This window comes from Malaclemys terrapin, chromosome 2 (assembly GCF_027887155.1).
Source record: "Malaclemys terrapin pileata isolate rMalTer1 chromosome 2, rMalTer1.hap1, whole genome shotgun sequence".
In the NCBI taxonomy this organism is placed as follows: domain Eukaryota; kingdom Metazoa; phylum Chordata; order Testudines; family Emydidae; genus Malaclemys; species Malaclemys terrapin.
Genome location: NC_071506.1, coordinates 207756436 through 207775804, shown reverse-complemented (window position 1 = coordinate 207775804; position 19369 = coordinate 207756436). Strand labels below are relative to the sequence as shown.

At 46.5% G+C, this 19369-nt stretch overlaps 1 protein-coding gene across 1 annotated transcript; it reads left to right on the top strand.

Annotated features, from left to right (window-relative positions):
* The first annotated feature begins 7478 nt into the window (after nucleotides 1-7478).
* Nucleotides 7479-10568, top strand: LOC128831312 (C-C chemokine receptor type 5-like). The gene is made up of 3 exons (XM_054017624.1): nucleotides 7479-7510; nucleotides 9248-9934; nucleotides 10532-10568. Exons 1-3 carry the CDS (start codon nucleotides 7479-7481, stop codon nucleotides 10566-10568), a joined length of 756 nt encoding a protein of 251 aa, XP_053873599.1.
* The last annotated feature ends 8801 nt before the right edge of the window (nucleotides 10569-19369 follow it).

The following is a 19369-nucleotide window of genomic DNA, read 5'->3' as shown; positions in this document are numbered from 1 at the left end:
GCAACTCCCATGCCAACCCCTTCCCAGCTGCTTGTGCAGGGGATCACATGCAGAATACAGCTCCACACAGGCCCCGAGACTCTAATTCACTCCAGGAACCAGCCTCGTAGCCAGGCAGCCCCAGGACTGGGGCGTTTAGGAGGGGTTGAGGCAATCCCCCACCTCCTGCTTAGCTATAGCTTAGCATCTGGCTGGGATCTCCAATGGACTCTCTCTCTCTCTCTCTCTCTCTCTCTCTCTCACACACTCACACACACACACACACACACACACACACACACACACACACACACACTCTCTCTCTCTCTCTCTCTCTCTCTCTCTCTCACTCTTCTTTGTTCCCTTTATAAAAATGTTTCTGTCCCTGGTCTGACTGCAAAAAGGGAGAATACAAGCAGCCTTTCCCCCTCCCTTGCACTGACCACCAGAATGGACAGGACATGCAATGGGAAATATGCTGCACCCTCCCAGACGTGCACATTCAGCAGAGCTGTCAGCAGCACTGTGCCTCCTCATTAACCGCACAACTTGAGTCTTAATGTTATAGGCAAGTAGGATTTTTTTTAATTGTTTTTTGCTTCTTTGTTTAATGCTATTGCTGATTGTAGCTGACAAGTGCAGGAGCTAGGAAGATCCTGAAAAGATTTTGCCCTCACTGCACTCAGACATCTAGAATTGCCAATACCCTTCCAACGTTTTCCACAAGCATAAAATTCACCTTAGAACAAAACAAGAGGAGGCTCAAAGGCCACTTCATGATTTTGTAATGCCCATGACACAAGAAAGCGTGTCAAAGAATTTTGCAATACACCTTATCATTAGATTTGATGTCATTACAGAATTGCTGGTATCAATTAAATTTCACTGGCTGAGATGTTGACATTTCTCCTAACACATCATTTTCTGCCAGCTCGATTTCGAAGGCACTTGAGGATACTGGACTAAAATTAAAGTGAAATGTAGGTTAAAAGAAACCCAACTATATTTCTTAGAGCATGTGATTGATGAAGAGGAGTGAGAGCAGATCCAGCAATACTCAATCCCTACAGTAGTATCAGAAAATGGAATTCTTCAATATGATGGAGTTTTGGAACAAATTCATACCCAACTTAACCTCAAAAAGCCAAGTTCTTTATGAACATCTCCAAACTAGTTTGTGGGGGGGCTAAGAAACCACAAGATTGTGCTTTTTGAGGATCTAAAGAAGGTATTCATCACATCACCAGTACTGGTGTCTTATGCTTCCAAGTCAAAAGCAGTGCCAACAGCTATCGTCGCAATGGGGCGCTACTCCTGGTAGCAGAAATGATTGGAAGCCAAAGCCACATTGTCCCAGACAGCTTTCAGACACTAAGACCAAGTATGCCTAAGTAGTTAGAATGTGGCAAGTGTATAGATGTACATGAGGCCCACAAGGTCTGAAGAAGGACTCTGTATAAGTGTAGCGGGGTGGTCACCCGCTCCTCCCCTGAGGGGTTTAAAACAGCCCAGGAGAGGGCCGTGGCTGGGGGCAAGCAGCTCCCAGGCTGATTGGGGAAGTAGGCACAGCTGCGGCCATGCCTCAAACAGACCTCAGCTAGCCCTTATAAAAGGGCTGTGAGCCAGAGGCTGAGAGAGAGAGTCTCCTCTAACTGTGGAGGGAGATGGGCCTGGCTACTGGGGAGTGTACCAGAGTACCTGAGGTGGAGCAGGGCTGGGGAAAGGCGAGAGGAGCTGGGGAGCTCCTGCTTGACAACTCCCCAGGCTGCTGGCCTTCTGCAAGGCCAAATAGGTACTGGGGTTGCAGGGGGCAGCCCAAGGGTAGGTGGAGGTAGCAGGTCCAACACCCCGCCCTTGCCTGTGATGAGTGGCTTGCACACTGCAGTCTGCCCCAGTGAACAGGGGCTAGATGGTGACTGGCAGTAGCCTTATACTGAGGCAAGGTGGGGATAGTGGGTGGGGGTTCCCCTGGGAGGGGAGACCCAGAGACTGTGGGGGTACTGCCAGGGGGCAGCCCCCATGAGAAAGGGGCACCGGGGTCTGGGAGGGACACGGGGGCCAGTGAGATGTGGGACACTGGCCTGCAGAGGGCACTCCAAGGCTGGAGAGCTAATTCCCATACTGGACCAGCAGGAGGTGCCGCAGGGGTGAGTCACGCAATGTTACAATAAGCTTGAAAGGGGTCTCTTTCACCAACTGAAGTTGGTCCAATAAAAGATATTACCTTATCCATCTTGCTCTGTAATGAGGCCACAAGACATTTGCAGGTTCTTGATGATGTCAAGGACAGACTACAAGTCACTCATACCATTTAGAGAGTCAAGATCCAGGTGCTAGAGATTTCTCATGATTGAGCATTAAAGCATATGAATCAGAAAAGTCCCTAGTGGTGGTCTCCAAAGAGTCCCTCAGATTCTCTAGACACTCAGGATCATATGGAAGCACACCTAGCTGCCTGACAGGGTATACTGCCTGTCCAGGGCCTGGGCCAACAAGCCTAGGGTTTGGGGCTGGGAGGAAAGGGTTAATGATCAGGCACCAGAACTAGAGCCCATTAGCCTCCCAGAAAACCAGGAAGAGGTGATCAGTTGTTGGCTCTCCAACCACTTCTAGCAGCCAAAAAGCCACACAGTGGAATCCAGCTGCCAGTAGAGGATCCTCCTGAACCATTGAGCCTTTCTGTTTAACTCAAAGGCTCAAAATCCACTTGCCTCATCTCAATAGAGAGAGAGAGTTTTGGGACTGAGTCTGAGTAAACCCTGAAGAGGATTTTTTCCTCCCTGACTTGTCAGGGTTTCTCCTGTTTTGAAGGACTGCTTGCCCACAGTACTATTTTGAGAGGTTGGCCAGGCTCACCACAAAAGTGAAAACTGATTAAAATAGCCACTAGTGCTGATCCACAACTGCTAACTGTATCCGAATGTATAAGACATGAATAGCCCAGTTTTCCTGTAGCTCCACAACCCTTTACAGTGTGACATAGAGAAAAGGACGCCTGGTGTCGGAGGGATGCTGAGAGTGAGCCTGTATGGCAGTGTGGTGAACCAGCACAGGGCAGAACCTAGAACACAAAGTGGAACCATGAGTCTCAGGATGTGACGAGAAGGGACGTGTCTCTGTGGTAGTTGCTGATTAGTTTTAAACTTGTAGAAATTTTACTTTTCCCTAATGTAACCCTTCTGCATGGGAGAGTTGACAGCAACAAGGGTCGAGTTCAGTACGTAGGGGTTCCCTTTCAACAATACAATGCAAAACCGGCTTGAGCCCCCACTCAGTGACCTGGGAAAATTACACAAACACCCCTAGGTGCCTCAAAGAGGCAATACTTCCCCTCTCACAAGCACAGAGTCTAGATGTAGCAAAAATCTTTAATAACAGGAGGTAAACAACTCAGCATTCAATTGGGAAAACACCACAACTAGGGTTCATAAACACAAACCATGAACCAGAAGACCCACCCCCCCAGAAGATTGGGCTGTGTCCTTTCCCTTTGGTTCTTGAGTCCAGCAACCCAAAAGTCACCCAACCCACAGTTTCTGTCCTTGGTCAGTGCAGCCCCAGAGTTCAGAAGTTCATCTGCAGAGTTTACCTCCCAGCCTGGGTGGAAGGGGGGGAGGTATGGGGGCACCTAACATGCTCTGCTGCTTGGGTCAACAGTTGATTGCCACGCCTCTCTGTGGGCTTCTGCTGCAGTCTTCACCATCAGCCATGCCTCTCCACCAGCCGTCCTGCTGGCCGCTCACCCATATGTCTTCAGCCGCCCCTCCCCCTCCCACCGACACAGCGGTCAGTGATTTCAGCTGTTAGTAGGAGAGCCTCAGTGCTGGTGCACTCAGAACCACTAGCCCAAACTAGATCTAATGCTTAGACCTAGGTATCAGTGATTTCAGCTCTGCAGCATGTAATAAGACTTCTAATGGAGTCAAAATTAGCTCTATTAGACAGTGGAGAGAGTGTTACAACCCAATTGCCCCCTTCCTCAGGGGGTTTCCTGGGGAGGCAGATTAACATTGTATGTTGCTAACGCCGGTGCAGGCATTGCAAGGTATTTTGGGAAGGGTTAAAGGTGTGAGTGTGGAGCGAAAGGTTTTTTTGCAAGTTGCAAGAGGCCGAAGAGGGAGGGAGGGAGGGAGAAGAGAATGAGTTAACTCAACGGCTCAGCTCAGTCCGAAGATAAGACGCTGCTCCAGTCCAAGGTCATTGCACTCGAACAGACTCCATGCAGCCAAGAAGCCTGCAGCCATATCTGTATCTTACCCAACCCCAGCCAACTGTGAGAAAAGAGAAGCAAGCCGAACAAAACTGCAGGGAATTGCAAAAACCAGTAAGACAATGAAGACCAGCGAGGGGGAAAACAACAGTTTCGTGTCCCTGAAGCCGGTGTGTTTTGAAAAAGCCACAAAAACCCGCTTTAAACTGGTACAAAAAACACTGGGGACAGAAGTCCCTGGACAAAACGCCCCCAAAAGAATCCAGGGCTTAAAGCCCTCCCAAAAGCTAAAGCAAGGCAAAAATCAACAGCAGACCCTGGACAGCCTGTGCACAAAACAGAACACTTTATTATAATACAGTAACTCTAGCCTCAATCCCCAATTGTATCCTGTTCCATGAGGATTTGGGGACTGGAAACTGTCTGTAGAGCTTCAATCCCAGGGCTGAATGGAGCCAGCAGTCTCAGGGCTGTTCAGAACTCTGACTGCTGGCCCTGGTCCTTAACAAAATGTCTACACTGCAGGTGGGAACGAGCTTCCCAGCCCAGGTAGATGGACTCATGCTACTGGGGCTTGAGTTACTGGGCTAAAAACAGCAATGTGGACATTCCAGCTCAGGCTGGAGCTCAGGCTCTGAAATCTAGAGAGCTGGGCGGGCTTGAGAACCCGAGCTTCTGCCCCAGACAGAATGCCCATAGTGTTATTTTTAGCCCACTAGTTTCAGCCCCATTAGTGCAAGTCTGTCTACCCACCCTGAAAGACTCGCTCCCAGCTGCAATGTAGACATACCTTGAGGGACCATCCAGCAGCTGAATTTTAACGACGTTCTCTTTTTTTTTTTTAAAGAGAGCTTTAAGTATAAACTTGTTACAGTACAAAACTTTCAAACTTTGTTTACAATAAACCTCATTAATACAAAGCATTTGGACCTCAGAAATACTGTTTAACCTTAAAAATGGTGCAATTCTCTAAAGCAGACCATTGTTTCTTCATCCAAATGTCCCTCATTTTCTCTCTCTTTTCTGCACTATGTGGTACATAAGCCATAAGGGCCTGCTGGGCCTCTGCACAAGGCTAAATTTCACCAAAGAACACACAAGCTGACAGAAGAGGAGCCAGCGTGCACGAGGAGAGGTTAAGCCTGCCAACTCAGCAGTTCCAAAGGGGATCCCAACCAGCATGGTAGTCATTGACACCTGATTCTGCCACACTGAAGTCAATGGGATTTCTACCACTGATTTCAAAAGGAGCAGAACAGTCTACTCAAAAATCAGGCCTCATATCATCATCATGTTCCTATTACGCCTCTGGCATTTAGGGCAGAGACAAAGCTCCTCCACTCCTGTCTGTTTCTGGCAAGTCTTTCAATGGTTCTGCAGCTGTGCCTGAGGTTTTTCAGGTCATCTTCCACTGCTCTTCGCCATGTTGTTTTGGGGCGGCCTTGTTTTCACTTGCCTTCAGGTGTCCATCTTATTGCTACTCTGGTGATGGACCAGCCTATGGCACATTTTGTCCCACTGAGTAGATGGGGGCTTGCTGTCAATGCTGGTCCACATACCATTTATAGTCTGCGTTTGCTATTTCTAAATCATCCTTCACTTTTTCCTGGGCCTGATGAGTCTGCTGTATTAGGTCTGAGGCAGCCGGGTCGAGAGAGGATGTGGGTAATTGTGGGTGGAATCACAGGTGGTACCCATAGTTGGCAAAAACGGGACTTTGACCCTTAGACGCATAGTCTATGTTGTTGTATGCAAATTCCTCGTTAGGGAGAAGTAAAGACTAATCATCCTGGTGATTATTGAGGGAGCATCGCAGATACTACTTGATGATTTGGTTGGCCCTTTCCATTTGACTGTTGGACTGGGGATGGTAAGCAGAGGAAAGACATGTGTGGACCCCCAGCAGGTGCAGAACCGGGCCATGAACTAAGAACTCTGATCAGAGGTGATGTGCTCCAGAAGGCTGTGGAGATGGACTACATGGCTATTCCATAGCTGAGCTGTCTCTTCAGCAGAGAGGAGGCCTGTGCAAGGGATGAAGTGGGTGTCTTGCTCTCTGGAGTGGTTCATGACCAAGACAGACTGCCACAAGCAGGGCAGACACCCCAAACTGGTGTTATGTTCTACAGTTAGATTTCAGTAGTAACAAATGTGAACTCCTAGATCACTGTAACAGTCTTGCCATGGAGTCACAGACAGTCCCTTGGGGCTCTCCAGCCTATCTTGCCACCCAGGCAAGCTGGACTTAGTGATAAGTGGTCACTTACAACATAAAAAAAATTAAAAACACAAAATATTCTGGTTGCTCCCAGTCCCAAGAGACCAGTCACTAACCCCAGATCAATTTGTACCTTAGATCTCACACCACAGACACACCTGTAGCCAATCCTGTAATAAACTAACTAAAGGTTTATTAACTAGAAGAAAGTAGTGAGAGTTATTTATAGGTTAAAGCAAGTTACATACACAAATGAATTTCAGTCTGATCCAAAAGGTGACAGAGATGTAGTAATCTGTCAGCATTAAATGTCTTTTAGGGCTTAACACAGACAGGCCCTAGGGATCGCTGCTTTTTGTTTCTTAGCTCCAGCCTCTGTAAGAGTCCAGACAGCAGAGAGATGACAAATCTTCATGTTAGCTATTTTTATTTCCCTCTTCCAGCATTAAAACCAATGTAATGAGGCCTTCTGCACATACTTCTCCATGGGTGGATGGGGCAATTGTCCTATGATGACCCATTTAATTTTAATAGTCCTCCTGGATGGGCAGGGAGAGCCACTTTTCCCATCTAAGATCACAAGTTCCGAGCAGGGATGTTTACTATTATAAAACAAACTTATATTTTACCTTCTGCAATGGAATACAGATATTACAAGTAAGATTGATGCATGCAGCAACTTACAAGTATTTCATAGAATAGAAACCAGTGGTTCTCAACCTATTTACCATTGTGGGCCTCATGGGCAACATCCAATACTACCTGTATGGCCCTGAGGATGTCACATGAGCTGCAGCTGTGTGCTGATTGGGCCACAGATTGAGAACCACTGGAACACTAAACACATCCTTACAAGTCTAGCAACTATCTTGAACAATATTAACATAGGTGAACTGATCTGGTTTCCAGCTATGAATTTGTCAGTGCTGAGATGATGCCTACAGACCTGGCAAGATCAGGCACCTGGTTTACCAGCATCACAGTGGGCCATTTTGGAAAAGTGGACCATCACCAATCAAAACTGTTATAAATTTTTTGGACTCTGGTAATTCTACAATAAGGTCTACAGCGATGGCTGCCCAAGAGCTGGAGAAGGCCACAGGGCTTGTGGCATGGGGTTTTGGTGTGGCACAAACATCATAGGAGGCAATGAATGACTGTATGAAGAATGAGGGGGGATTTGATAGCAGCCTTCAACTACCTGAAGGGGGGTTCCAAAGAGGATGGAGCTCGGCTGTTCTCAGTGGTGGCAGATGACAGAATAAGGAGCAATGGTCTCAAGTTGCAGTGGGGGAAGTCCAGGTTGGATATTAGGAAACACTATTTCACTAGGAGGGTGGTGAAGCACTGGAATGCGTTACCTAGGGAGGTGGTGGAGTCTCTTTCCTTGGAGGTTTTTAAGGCCCGGCTTGACAAAGCCCTGGCTGGGATGATTTAGTTGGGAATTGGTCCTGCTTTGAGCAGGGGGTTGGACTAGATGACCTCTTGAGGTCCCTTCCAACCCTGATATTCTATTCTATGATTCTATTGTTGGGTGCATCGAGGGCCACCAAAAGGAGCAGGATATTAGTTATTAGGTCTTGAAGAGCCCCAAGTGTTCTGCTAGGGGAAAATCATGGCATAGTTGTAGGACTGCAACTCTTGTGGGTCCTGTGGTAACAGATGCATTCTCTTACGTACATGATCCCTTCCCAGGAGTCATGCAGTTGCTTGTTGATAATAGCTTGTTCGTCAGGCAGATTTCCTGAAGCAGAAGCAATGGGTATTAAACTTAGTATATCTGGTGATGAGCTGCACTGAGAAAGTTACAAGATTGGAGAATGGAAGTTGGGTCCTGTCTGGGGCCTGGTGGATTAGTATCATGGGACAGGGCATCTACCTTGCCATTTTGTGATCCAGGGTGGTATGTGATAATGAAATCCAATCGTGAGAAAAACAGGTCCCACCAAAGCTGCCGTTGGATTAAGTCCTCCAGCCCCCTAATAATTTTTGTTGCCCTCCACTGGACTCTTTCCAATTTTTCCACAAGTTGTGGAGGGCCAGCCCAGAGGATCAGTGGAGAATGGATCACACCAAATTCTGATGTAACTCAGGGACCCTGAAGCACAGCCTCTGAGGAGTTGTTTCCTGCATTACTGGACCAAATGACAACCATCAGTAGTCTATAAGGAGTGGCCTTCTGTTGCAGGGAAATGTGCAGGATCCAGGATGCTGCTGTGCATAAGAAGTAGTCAGCTGTGCCCAAGTCAAGGAGGGCCGGTAGGATGGGAATTTGCTGGGATGTGCCAGGTATGTGCAACTGGATTGGCACCTGCAACTGGGGAGCCCTCTGGCAGGGCTCTGGGCATGTTCCAGTCAAGACCAAAGTATGGGGAAGGCTCTTACAATAGTGTTACCTGCTCCTGCAATAGCTGGTTCTCCTAGGTCAGCTGAACAACGTGGGCCTACAGGGCTTGGTTGTCTGCCTGAAGGTGAGCAGTCCACTCAAACATGTCCGGTGTGCCCCCGGCAAGAAAGTTAATACTGGAGGAACTGTACAGAACTCACCCTGTTAACTCTCTAGATTCTTTGCTAGTGTTATCTGTGGTATTTTTCATATCTTGATATCAGCAGTTGTTATACTGTTTACAGCAAAAGATATTCTAAGCTGAAACTCAACATACACAGTACATTTTAATGTCTTTCACAACCATATGATTACACAGTATAGTGTGTATATCCTGTCTTTCACACTAACATACAATATCCTGTAAATAACCATCCATTTCTTCATCCTCAGGCTAGTAAAAGATCAACAGTTTTTCAGTGAAGGAGATATGGAGATACTGACAACAACATAGAAGTAGTCATGATGATGCAACACCATGTACAAATGATGTCAAACAATTTGCATCCCTGTTTCTGCCACCTCTTTACTCCTTGGTTCTGATATTTGGCCTGGTGAGCAATGTGCTAGTTGTGCTGATCCTGATAAAATACAAGAAGTTGAGAAGCATGACTGACATCTATCTGCTGATTCTGGCAAATTCCGATTTACTCTTTATTCTTTCCCTGCCATTTTGGGCTTACTATGCAGCACACGAGTGGGATTTTGGAAATGCAATGTGTAAAATTCTTTCAGGGGTGTATTATGCTGGCTTCTACAGTGGAAACTTTTACAAAATACTTTTGACAATAGACAGATATCTGGCAATTGTCCATACAATGTTTACTATAAAAGTTAGGACAGTTACCTATGACATCCTCACAAGTGTAGTCATTTGGGGTGTTGCAATATTAGCCTCTCTTCCAGGTTTAATATTTTACACTGTTCAAAAGGAAGGTGTTTATTGGACCTGCAGCTCTCATAATCCGTCAGGCCATGAAAGTAAATGGAAGCAATTCCTGATTTTAAAGAGGAACATCCTGGGACTTGTTGTTCCACTGGTCATTATGATCTTCTGCTATGCCAAGATTATAAAGACATTCCTGAGATGTAGGAAGGCGAAAAAACATAAGGCAGTCGGGCTTATTTTTATCATAATGAAGTGTTATAGTGAAATGTCTATTTCAGTTAAACTGCGTTCTCTATTTCCATTTTTATTGTGCTGTGAATCCTTGTGCTATGATTATTATGCTTCTTTATCTTTGCGTGTTCCTACAAGTTGTTTATAAAATCATTGTTTGAAAAGCTACATATGTTGCATGTTTCTCATTGTCTTTGAGGAAAAGGGGCTTTAGCTCTGATCTCTGGGAAAAGGCAGGGATTGCTCCTTACACCGACACCAAGGGAACGCACATAACCACAAAGGGGGTGGAGAGGAAGTGGAGTCACGGACCAGAACCCTCCCCCACACCAGCCCACAGGGAAATGAAACCTACTGGGTATGGTGTTACTGTGCTATGCTAAAAGATGTTGCAGCTGGTGCCGACCCTGTGCACCAAGAAGCCTGAGGAGGAATTTGGCACTTTGACTTTGAAAACACTTTTTTTTCATATTTTCCGGAGAAAATATCAGTTTTGGTAGTTTTTAAAAATCAGGTGAGGTGAAAGTGAGTGAGGAAATATTATATAGCGCTGGGGAACAGGCTGGATTCTTCCACAAGCCAGCTTTGGCCACTGTATGATCTCTTGGTGCTGCTTAGGAGGTATAAAGTGACTTTAGCCAACCAGAGAATCTAGCCCTTAAAGTTTTATATCTAGAAAGTACTAAGCATTTACAATTTAACACGAAGAAGTGTCTGTTGTTCTACATCCCTCTCCATGCTCCACTCCTTGCCCCCACAATTTCCCTGCCTGCCCTAGATGCCTCCCTAGGCCTTCTCTACAGTACACAATTTTGTCAGCAAAAGGCAGCTTTTTCCAACAAAACAGAGGAGATGTACACACAAAAAAGCTACTTTTGGTGGCAAAACTCTGCTGTTTTGCCAACAAAAAAAAATCTTTACAAGTGGCAAAGAGCTTTTTGCAACAAAGTTAAAGTGACAAAGCGCCGGTGTAGATGCTGCCGTTCATTATGCTGACATAACTGGCCTCCCCCAGTATCCCACAATGCCCGCTGTGACCGCTCTGCTCACACTTTTGAACTTGACTGCCCGGCACACAGCTGCAGACATGCACCCCTCCCCTTTCAAAGCTCCAAGAAGTTGTGACAGCTGAGTTTGCTCCTCAACTCCAGCAGCAAAGAGCAAATCATTAACGTGTAATTCTTCTGTTCTCCCCTGCACTAGGAACACAGCGACAGGCAGACTGCTGCTGCGAGGATGCGGGGGGAACTGCAGTGCTGTACCATGGGGGCTGCTGTGCTGTGCTGCTTTTCCTTTGACATTCCTCAGCATGGAGAGCTCACACAGCTGTTGAGGATGCCATTCCCGGCAGCTGAGGAGGCTGTAGGAGAACTCAGAGGGAATTACAGAACCATATTCTACTGGGTTCGAGGGAGGTGGGCGGGCTCAAGCCCACCCACGACTAAAGGACCCTCCCCCAGTCTATGAGGAGTATCCACAGAGCCCAGAAACTCAAGTAATTATGGGGGACAACGGAAAAAAATAACAGGGACTGGTGTGAAGGTCAAAGGGTCAAAAATAGGGAACCTAAAGGGAACACCGAGCAGAGAACCCTGGACAATGCCTACTGCTCCTCAAAGGTATCAAGGGAGCCAGCAGATGCCGCCCAGAGGAACTCTGCCCGGATGCGTGAACTGAGGGAGGATCGGAAATAGGCCCCACAGTCACAGAGAATCCCCTCAGCCAACATCCTCTCCCTGGTGTTATAGAGAGCCACCCTGTCCATGGCTAGGAGGAAGTTGACAAGGAGGTCCTGATCACAGAACCATAGGCAGGCAAGCAGAGGGGACTGCTGTTGTGGGGAGATGGTGGGGAGAGACTGCTGTACCATGCAGAGCCAGGTCTGATGTGTGGGGGGGTGCCCCCTGCCTCAGGATAGGTTGGTCAGGCTGCTGCCTGAACTTAAAGAGACAGCATGCCAACACACTCACTCTACCCACAACACACACACTTCCCCAACACACACATTGTTCCTGCGTAGAGAAGGCCTTAGTCTACTGCAACCTGCTTCCATGAATCCCAGTCCTCCACCCCCTCATCCCTTCTCCATATCCTGCCAATCCTCATATATCCCCACTTAAATCCCTGCTCCCTGTCTCCTTCTCCAGGTGCAGCATGGGCAGTTAATTGGCCCACTTAGCCAGCTTAACATTTCCAGCCCTGTGTGGTGTGGACACCCCATCACATACCCTTTTGGTGTTAATTGGAGCTCTCTCCAATTTAGCAAGTCTACTCCTTTTATAGCCAATTAATATTAATATTAAACCTATCCATTACCATATTCACATTTCCACCATCTCTTTTTTGGCTCTTTATGTACATATCATTTAAATTAACAGCTGCAGCCAATGTCCTTCCCATGCTATCAATACAAATATCATTTTAATTTAGATTCAAAATTCTCAGAAACTCTCATTAAAAGCTCTGCTAAAACCAGTTACGCTCCAACCTTGCCACAACATAACCCTGGGTCATGTCCTTACTAGCTTCAATTTTCCCGTCTTACTGTCTCCAACTTATCTTTTTACTCATGCTAACAAAGTCAATTTCCCATATTCCTCTATTCTTAACCTAACTTAAACAAAACCTAATTTCTGCTTATTTCTTAACCTAACATGCTCTGTAGGGCACACCTACCAGACCTCATCCAAATCACCAGCCATGTGACCAATACAGCTGAAATCAAAGAACCCTGACACCTGTTAAAGTTGGGCCTCCAATTGTTTTATCTGCTCATACATTGGAAAGTGGAAGCCTTGTGTTTGGACTCTGGAAAGGAAAACTTTAGGGTTCATTTTTGTTCTGTGAGCTGTTCTCGCTGCTGATGAGGGAAGCTCCACCTTCTGATACGTCACTGTTGTCTTGTAGTTTTGCAATATTTATTCTGCTGTGAGGAGGTTCTGACTAAAGCCCCTTTTGGGATCATTTCAAACACAGAGTGCTCATTGAGCAATGATCTGTGATGGCATAACTGCAATTCTGAGTCCCTCTTGCTTGAAGGCTCCCTAAATGCACAATTTAGGCAATATCAGCTAGGCATACCAGCACCCAGTCACTTGAATGGCTAAAAGATGTCACCTCCAGTTCCCTCATAGGTGAAAGCTGATATTCAAGAGGCTCAAAGGCTTGTGTCAAAGCAGCCCATACATCCAGCTCCAGAAATCTAAAAAAATATTGTCAAAGCTACATGCTCAGGCCTATGAACATACTGCAGTAAGCATGGCCTTGCTATGCAGAGCACTGTCTGCTTTGCTCAGAAGCATGTGTGCTTCCAAATTGGTCTGGGGCAATGGGAGTGGTGAAGAATCCAGATGCCTCTCCCTTTTAAGTGGGAGCCCAATATGTTCTGAGCATGCTCAGGCAGGTCTCCCCACCCCTTCACTGAAATCAGAAATGAACAGTTTGAAATTTTAATTTTCCCCTATAGCAAACACTTATTTTGGCCAGAAATGATTCTGAAGAGCGAAGGCTTTGCTAACCCTTCATATGTCTTGTAGGCTGTGACAGGGTGCGCTCACCACTCGGGTACCTCCTGCTGTCTTGGGAATTAGCTCTGCATGCCACTGTCACTCCTGCTCTAGGACCTACATCTCTCCAAAGACTGTGATGTCCTCCTCAGTGACACAGCCTTCCGGCCATGCTACACACTGTGCACCCCCCTTCCGGGGGATCTGCAGTCCGCTGTTCAGCCACTTCACTTAGTGGCTACTGCAGCAAATTGTCTGGCCACTTTGTCATAGCCTCTGCATCCTCTTTGCTCTTGCCCCAGCAGCCATCCAGGGCTATGTCTACACTACGGGGGGGGGGGAGGAGGGGATTGATTTCAGATACGCAAATTCAGCTACAGGAATAGCATAGCTGAATTCGACGTATCTGATCCGACTTACCCCGCTGTGAGGACGGCGGCAAATTGACCGCCGCGGCTCCCCCGTCAACAGTGCTTACTCCTACCTGGGCTGGTGGAGTATGCGCATCGATTCGGGGATTGATTATCGCGTCCTGACGAGACGTGATAAATTGATCGACGAAAGATCGATTTCTACCCGCTGATCTGGGTGGGTAGTGAAGACAAGCCCCAGGAGATGTCTCTCACTACCCCAGGCCCTGTGAGCAGCACTGCTCTGTCCAGGGTGCTGGAAGTTCTCTCAGGCCTCCAAAGACATAATCCTTCCTCTTTGGGCTCCCATCAGAGAACTGCCCTCCTCTGCCCTGCAGCTCCCTTTTTATATGGGTCTATTTGGCCCTGTTTGGTTGCTCCCTTCAGCCCTTCTCTGATTGGCTGCATCCTGTGCAGCCTCCCTAGGGCTCCATTAACCCCTTAGAGCCCAGCGTGGGGCAGGCACCTCATCACAGAAGCGTTTAATGGCCTGGTGGGCCAGGCCAGTTTGTTTACCTGCCGCGTCTGCAGGTTCAGCCTATCGCGGCTTCCACTGGCTAATGGGGGTGGTGGGAAGTGGCACCAGCACATCCCTCGGCCTGTGCCGCTTCCCGCCGCCCCCATTGGCCTGGGACGGCAAACCGCGGCCAGTGGGAGCCGTGATCGGCCAAACCTGCGGGCACGGCAGGTAAACAAACTGGTCTGGCCCGCCAAAGTGCTTACCCTAGTGGGCCGCGGGTCAAAGGTTGCCAATCCTTGGCCTAGTGTTTAAGAAACAGCACTGTTTCTAATCCAAAGGTCTGCAGGAAGGGTGGAGCTAGAATTTTCTGGGAGGGATTCTCCCCTCCGCTATGGATCCTGTACACCACTATGCATCTGAAGAAGTGGGTTTTTTACTCACAAAAGCTTATGCCCAAATAAATTTGTTAGTCTTTAAGGTGCCACCGGACTCCTCATTGTTGTTTTTTACACCACTATAGTGGCACACAGAGACCATAAAGGCCCCTTAGCTGACCAGGAGAGAATTCCAGCATCACTGGCATGGTGAGGTCAGGGTGAGTAGTGGGAGGGGGCATGTCAGAGCAGGATTATAGCACACACTCCTCTGTCATAGGTAGCACCAGGAAGTCTGCTGTAGATTACAGTAGCTCACAAGGCCCCAGGACAGTCCCAAATCCCAAGGTTGTAAAGGTGGCTTAAAGTCACCCTTGTCCCCCATCTTCCTGGGTTATGCCTCTGTGGTCAGTACCTTCTGGAGGCATAGTGCATATCTCAGTCTCTATGGAAAATAGATGGGACTTTCTCAGTGTTATACTCAGAGACTCAGAGATTTTATGGCCAGAAAGGACCATTGTGATTCTCTAGTCCGACTTCCTGCACATCAAGGCCACAGAACCTCACCTATCTCCTCCTGTAATAGACCCCTAACATGTGGCTGAGTTACTGAAGTCCTCAAATCATGATTTAAAGACTCCAGGTTACAGACAATCCACCATTTACTTTATGTTGTACCAGCAAGTGACCTGTGCCTCATGCTAGAGAGGAAGGTGAACCCCCCCCCCCCCCCAGGGTCTCTGCCAATCTGACCTGTAAGGAAATTTCTTTTTGATCACACATATGGCAATCAGTTGGATCCTGAGCATGTCAGCAAGACTCACCACTCAGACACCTGGGAAAGAATTCTCTGTAGTAACTCAGAGCCCTTCCCATCAAGTGTACCATCACCGGCAGTTGGGGTATTTGCTACTAGCAGTTGCAGATTGCCTAGAGTGGCATGTGGCCCATCTCATCATACCATCCAGTCCATAAATTTATCAAGCTCAGTCTTAAAACAAGTTAGGTTTTTTCCCCCCACTGCTCCCATTGGAAGGCTGTTCCAGAATTTCACTCCTCTGATGGTTAGAAACCTTTATCTAATTTCAAGCCTAAACTTGTTGATGACCACTTTATTGCCATTTGTTCTTGTGTCATCATTGATGCTTAACTTAAATAATTCCTCTCCCTCCCTGGTATTTATCCCTCTGATGTATTTATAGAGAGCAATCATATCTCCCCTCAGCCTTCATTTGGTTAGGCTAAACAAGCCAAGCTCTAAAAGTCTCCTCACATAAGGTTTTCCACACCTCTGATTATCCTAGTATCCCTTCTCTGCACCTGTTCTAGTTTGAATTGATCTTTATTAAACATGGGAGACCAGAATGGCACACAATGTTCCAGATGAGGTTTCACCAGTGCCTTGTGTAATGGCAATAACACTTCCCTATCTCTACTGGAAATACCTCGCCTGATGCATGCTAGGATTGCATTAACCTTTTTTCACAGCAACATCACATTGCGGCTCATAGTCATCTTATGATCAACCAATACACCCAGGTCTTTCCCCTCCACTGTCGCTTCCAACAGACACGTCCCCAACTTATAGCAAAAATTCATGTTGCTAGTCCCTAAGTGCATGACCTTGCACTTTGCACTTTTGAATTTCATCCCATTACTATTACTCCAGTTTTCAAGGTCCTTCATATCTTATATGATATTCTGGTCCTCCTCCATATTAGCTCTACTTCCCAACATGGTTTCATCCACAAACGTTATTAGCACACTCCCACTTTTTGTGCCAAGGTCATTAATGAAAATGTTAAATAAGATTGGTCCCAAGACCTATCCCTGAGGAACTCAACTAGTAACCTCCCTCCAGCCTGACAGTTCACCTTTCAGAATGACCCATTGTAGTCTCCCCTTTAATCAGATTCTTATCCACCTTTCAGTTCTCACATTAATCCCCATCTTCTCCAATTTCACTAATTATTTCCCATGTGGAACTGTATCAAATGCCTTACCGAAAATTCAGGTAGATTAGATCTACTGCATTTGCTTTGTCTAAAAATATCAGTTATCTTCTCAAAGAAAGAGATCAAGTTGGTCTGGCCTGATCTACCTTTTCTAAAACCATGTTGTATTTTATCCCAATTACCATTTACCTTTATGTCCTTAAGTGCTTTTTCTTTCAAAATGTGTTCCAAGATCATGCATACAACTGAGTTCAAACTAACGGGCCTCTAGTTTCCTGGGTCACTTTTTTCCCCTTTCTTAAAAATAGGTACTATATTAACAATTCTCCATTCATAGGGTATGACCTCTGAGTTTACAGATTCATTAAAAATGCTTGCTATTGGGCTTGCAATTTCATGTACCAGTTCCTTTAATATTCTTGGATGGAGATTATTCAGGTCCCCTGATTTGCTCCCATTAAGATGTTTGAGTTTGATTTCCATTTCAGATGTGGTAATTTTTGCTTTCATATCCTTGTTCCCATTAGCCACTCTGCAACTACCCCTAAGTTCCCCATTACCCTTTTTAAGAATTGAGGCAAATTATTTGTTTAGGTGCTGGGCCATGCCTAGATTATCTTTAATCTGCACCCCATCCTCAGGGTTTAACAGTCCCATTTCTTCTTTTCTTGTTTTATGTTTATTTATGTGGTTATAGAACCTTTCAGTATTGTTTTACTTCTCTTTGCAAGGTCCAACTCTGCTTGGCTTTTGGCAGTTCTCACTTTTTCCCCACATTTTGTGACCTCCAAGAGGTAGCTTTCCTTCTTGATCCAGCCCACCTTCCATTCCTTACAGGCTTTCTGCTTTCTCTTAATAAGTTGTCTGAGATGCTTGCTCATCAAGCTTGATCTGTAAATTTTTGACCATTGCAGGCTTCAGATAGCTTCTGCTACTTTAACTTAAAGTAATTCCAAGCCTCCTCCACATTCACATCCTAGAGTTGTTCAGTCCAGCTCACTTCCCAAACTAATTCCCTTAATTTTTTAAAGTTTGCCCTTTTGAAATCAATGGAACAGATGCAGACCTATTTTTGTCTATCCTTCCATTTAGTTTAAACTGAATTAGCTCATGATCACCTGAACCAAGTCTGTCCTCTACAACCAGTTCTTCTATGAGGTCCTCGGTACTTACCAATACTAAATCTAAAATGGCATCTTCTCTTGTTGGTTCAGTGGCTTTTTTTTTTAAATGGAGATATCCTATCTCCTAGAACTGGAAGGGACCTTGAAAAGTCATTGAGTCCAGCCCCCTGCCTTCACTAGCAGGACCAAGTATTGTTTTTGCCCCAGACTCCTAAGTAGCCCCCTCAAGGGCTGAACTCTTAACCCTGGATTTAGCAGACTAATGCTCAAACCACTGAACTATCCTTCCCCCCCCCCGTGAAAAAGTCTGCCAGCTATCACATCTAGGAATATCTGGGCCCTACCATTATTAGTAGCACTTTCCTCTAATATATATCTGGGGAATTAAAGTCTCCCATAATCACACAATTCCCAGTAGTATTTATTTCATTAAAAATATTAAAGAGGTGTCGATCCATATACAAAATTGGATCCTCGGGATCTGTAGCAGACCCTAAGCACTATCCCAGCAGAGCCTCTCTTGCCTTTCTTCCCCAAAGTGATTTTGGCCCAAATTCTGTTTTATCCATTTCATCAGTTCTAATTTCTTTTCAGTCTAACTCACCATTTATAATGCTACTCCATCAGTGTTCCCTCTAATTTTTCCTGCGCATGTTCGGAATGAATTTTGTTATATGCATCAATATGGAGGTGATGTGTGACACACCTCCATATTGGTGCACATAACAAAATTCATGTGGCAGGGTTGGGGCCGAGGTGCTTGGAGTGTGGGAAGGGGCTCAGGGCTAGGGTAGAGGATTTAGGGGGTGAGAACTCCAGTTGGGGGCATAGGCTCTGGGGTGGGGCTGGGGATGAGGGGCTCAGGGCTGGGGCAGAGGGTTGGAATGTGGGGAGGTGCAAGTTCTGGGATGGGGTCTGGGATGAGGGGTTTGGGTTGCAGGCTGCCCTGGGGCTACAGTGAGGAGAGAAGACCCCCCCCCCCAGCTCTCTCTCCCCACAGCAGCACCTGAGCTGGGTGGGAGAGATGCCTCTCCCCCAGCCATGGCAGGTCCGGGGCTGGGAGAGAGGCATCTCTCCCACTGAAGTCCTGAGAGCCTGTGTGACACTTACTAGGCTACTGCATGGCCATGCAGTTTAGCAGGAACTTAGTACTCCACCACCTTTATTTCTGTCTCTCCAGAAAATACATACCCTTCAATACTTGTACTCTAGTCATGACTATTATTCCACCATGTTTCTGTTATCCCTATAATATCTGGTTTCACTTCCTGTACCAGTAGTTCTAGTTCCTCCATTTTGTTACCCAAACTCTCTGCATTGCTATACAGATATCGGCATTCACCCACGAAAGCTTATGCTCCAATACATCTGTTAGTCTTAAAGGTGCCACAGGACTCTCTGTTGCTTTTTAGATATCTTAGTTGTTTCTGCTCAGCTTTGCCCAGATTCCTCTCCTGTTTAGGTACAGTCTTTCTACTGCCAGTATCACCTACGTCAGGGGTTCTCAACCTTTTTCTTGCTGAGGCCACTCTCAACATGCTATAAAAACTCCAGGGGCCAGCGGGGGTGGAGGGAGGAAAACTTGGGACTCCGGGGGGACCATTGGGCATAGGCATAGTTTTACTTC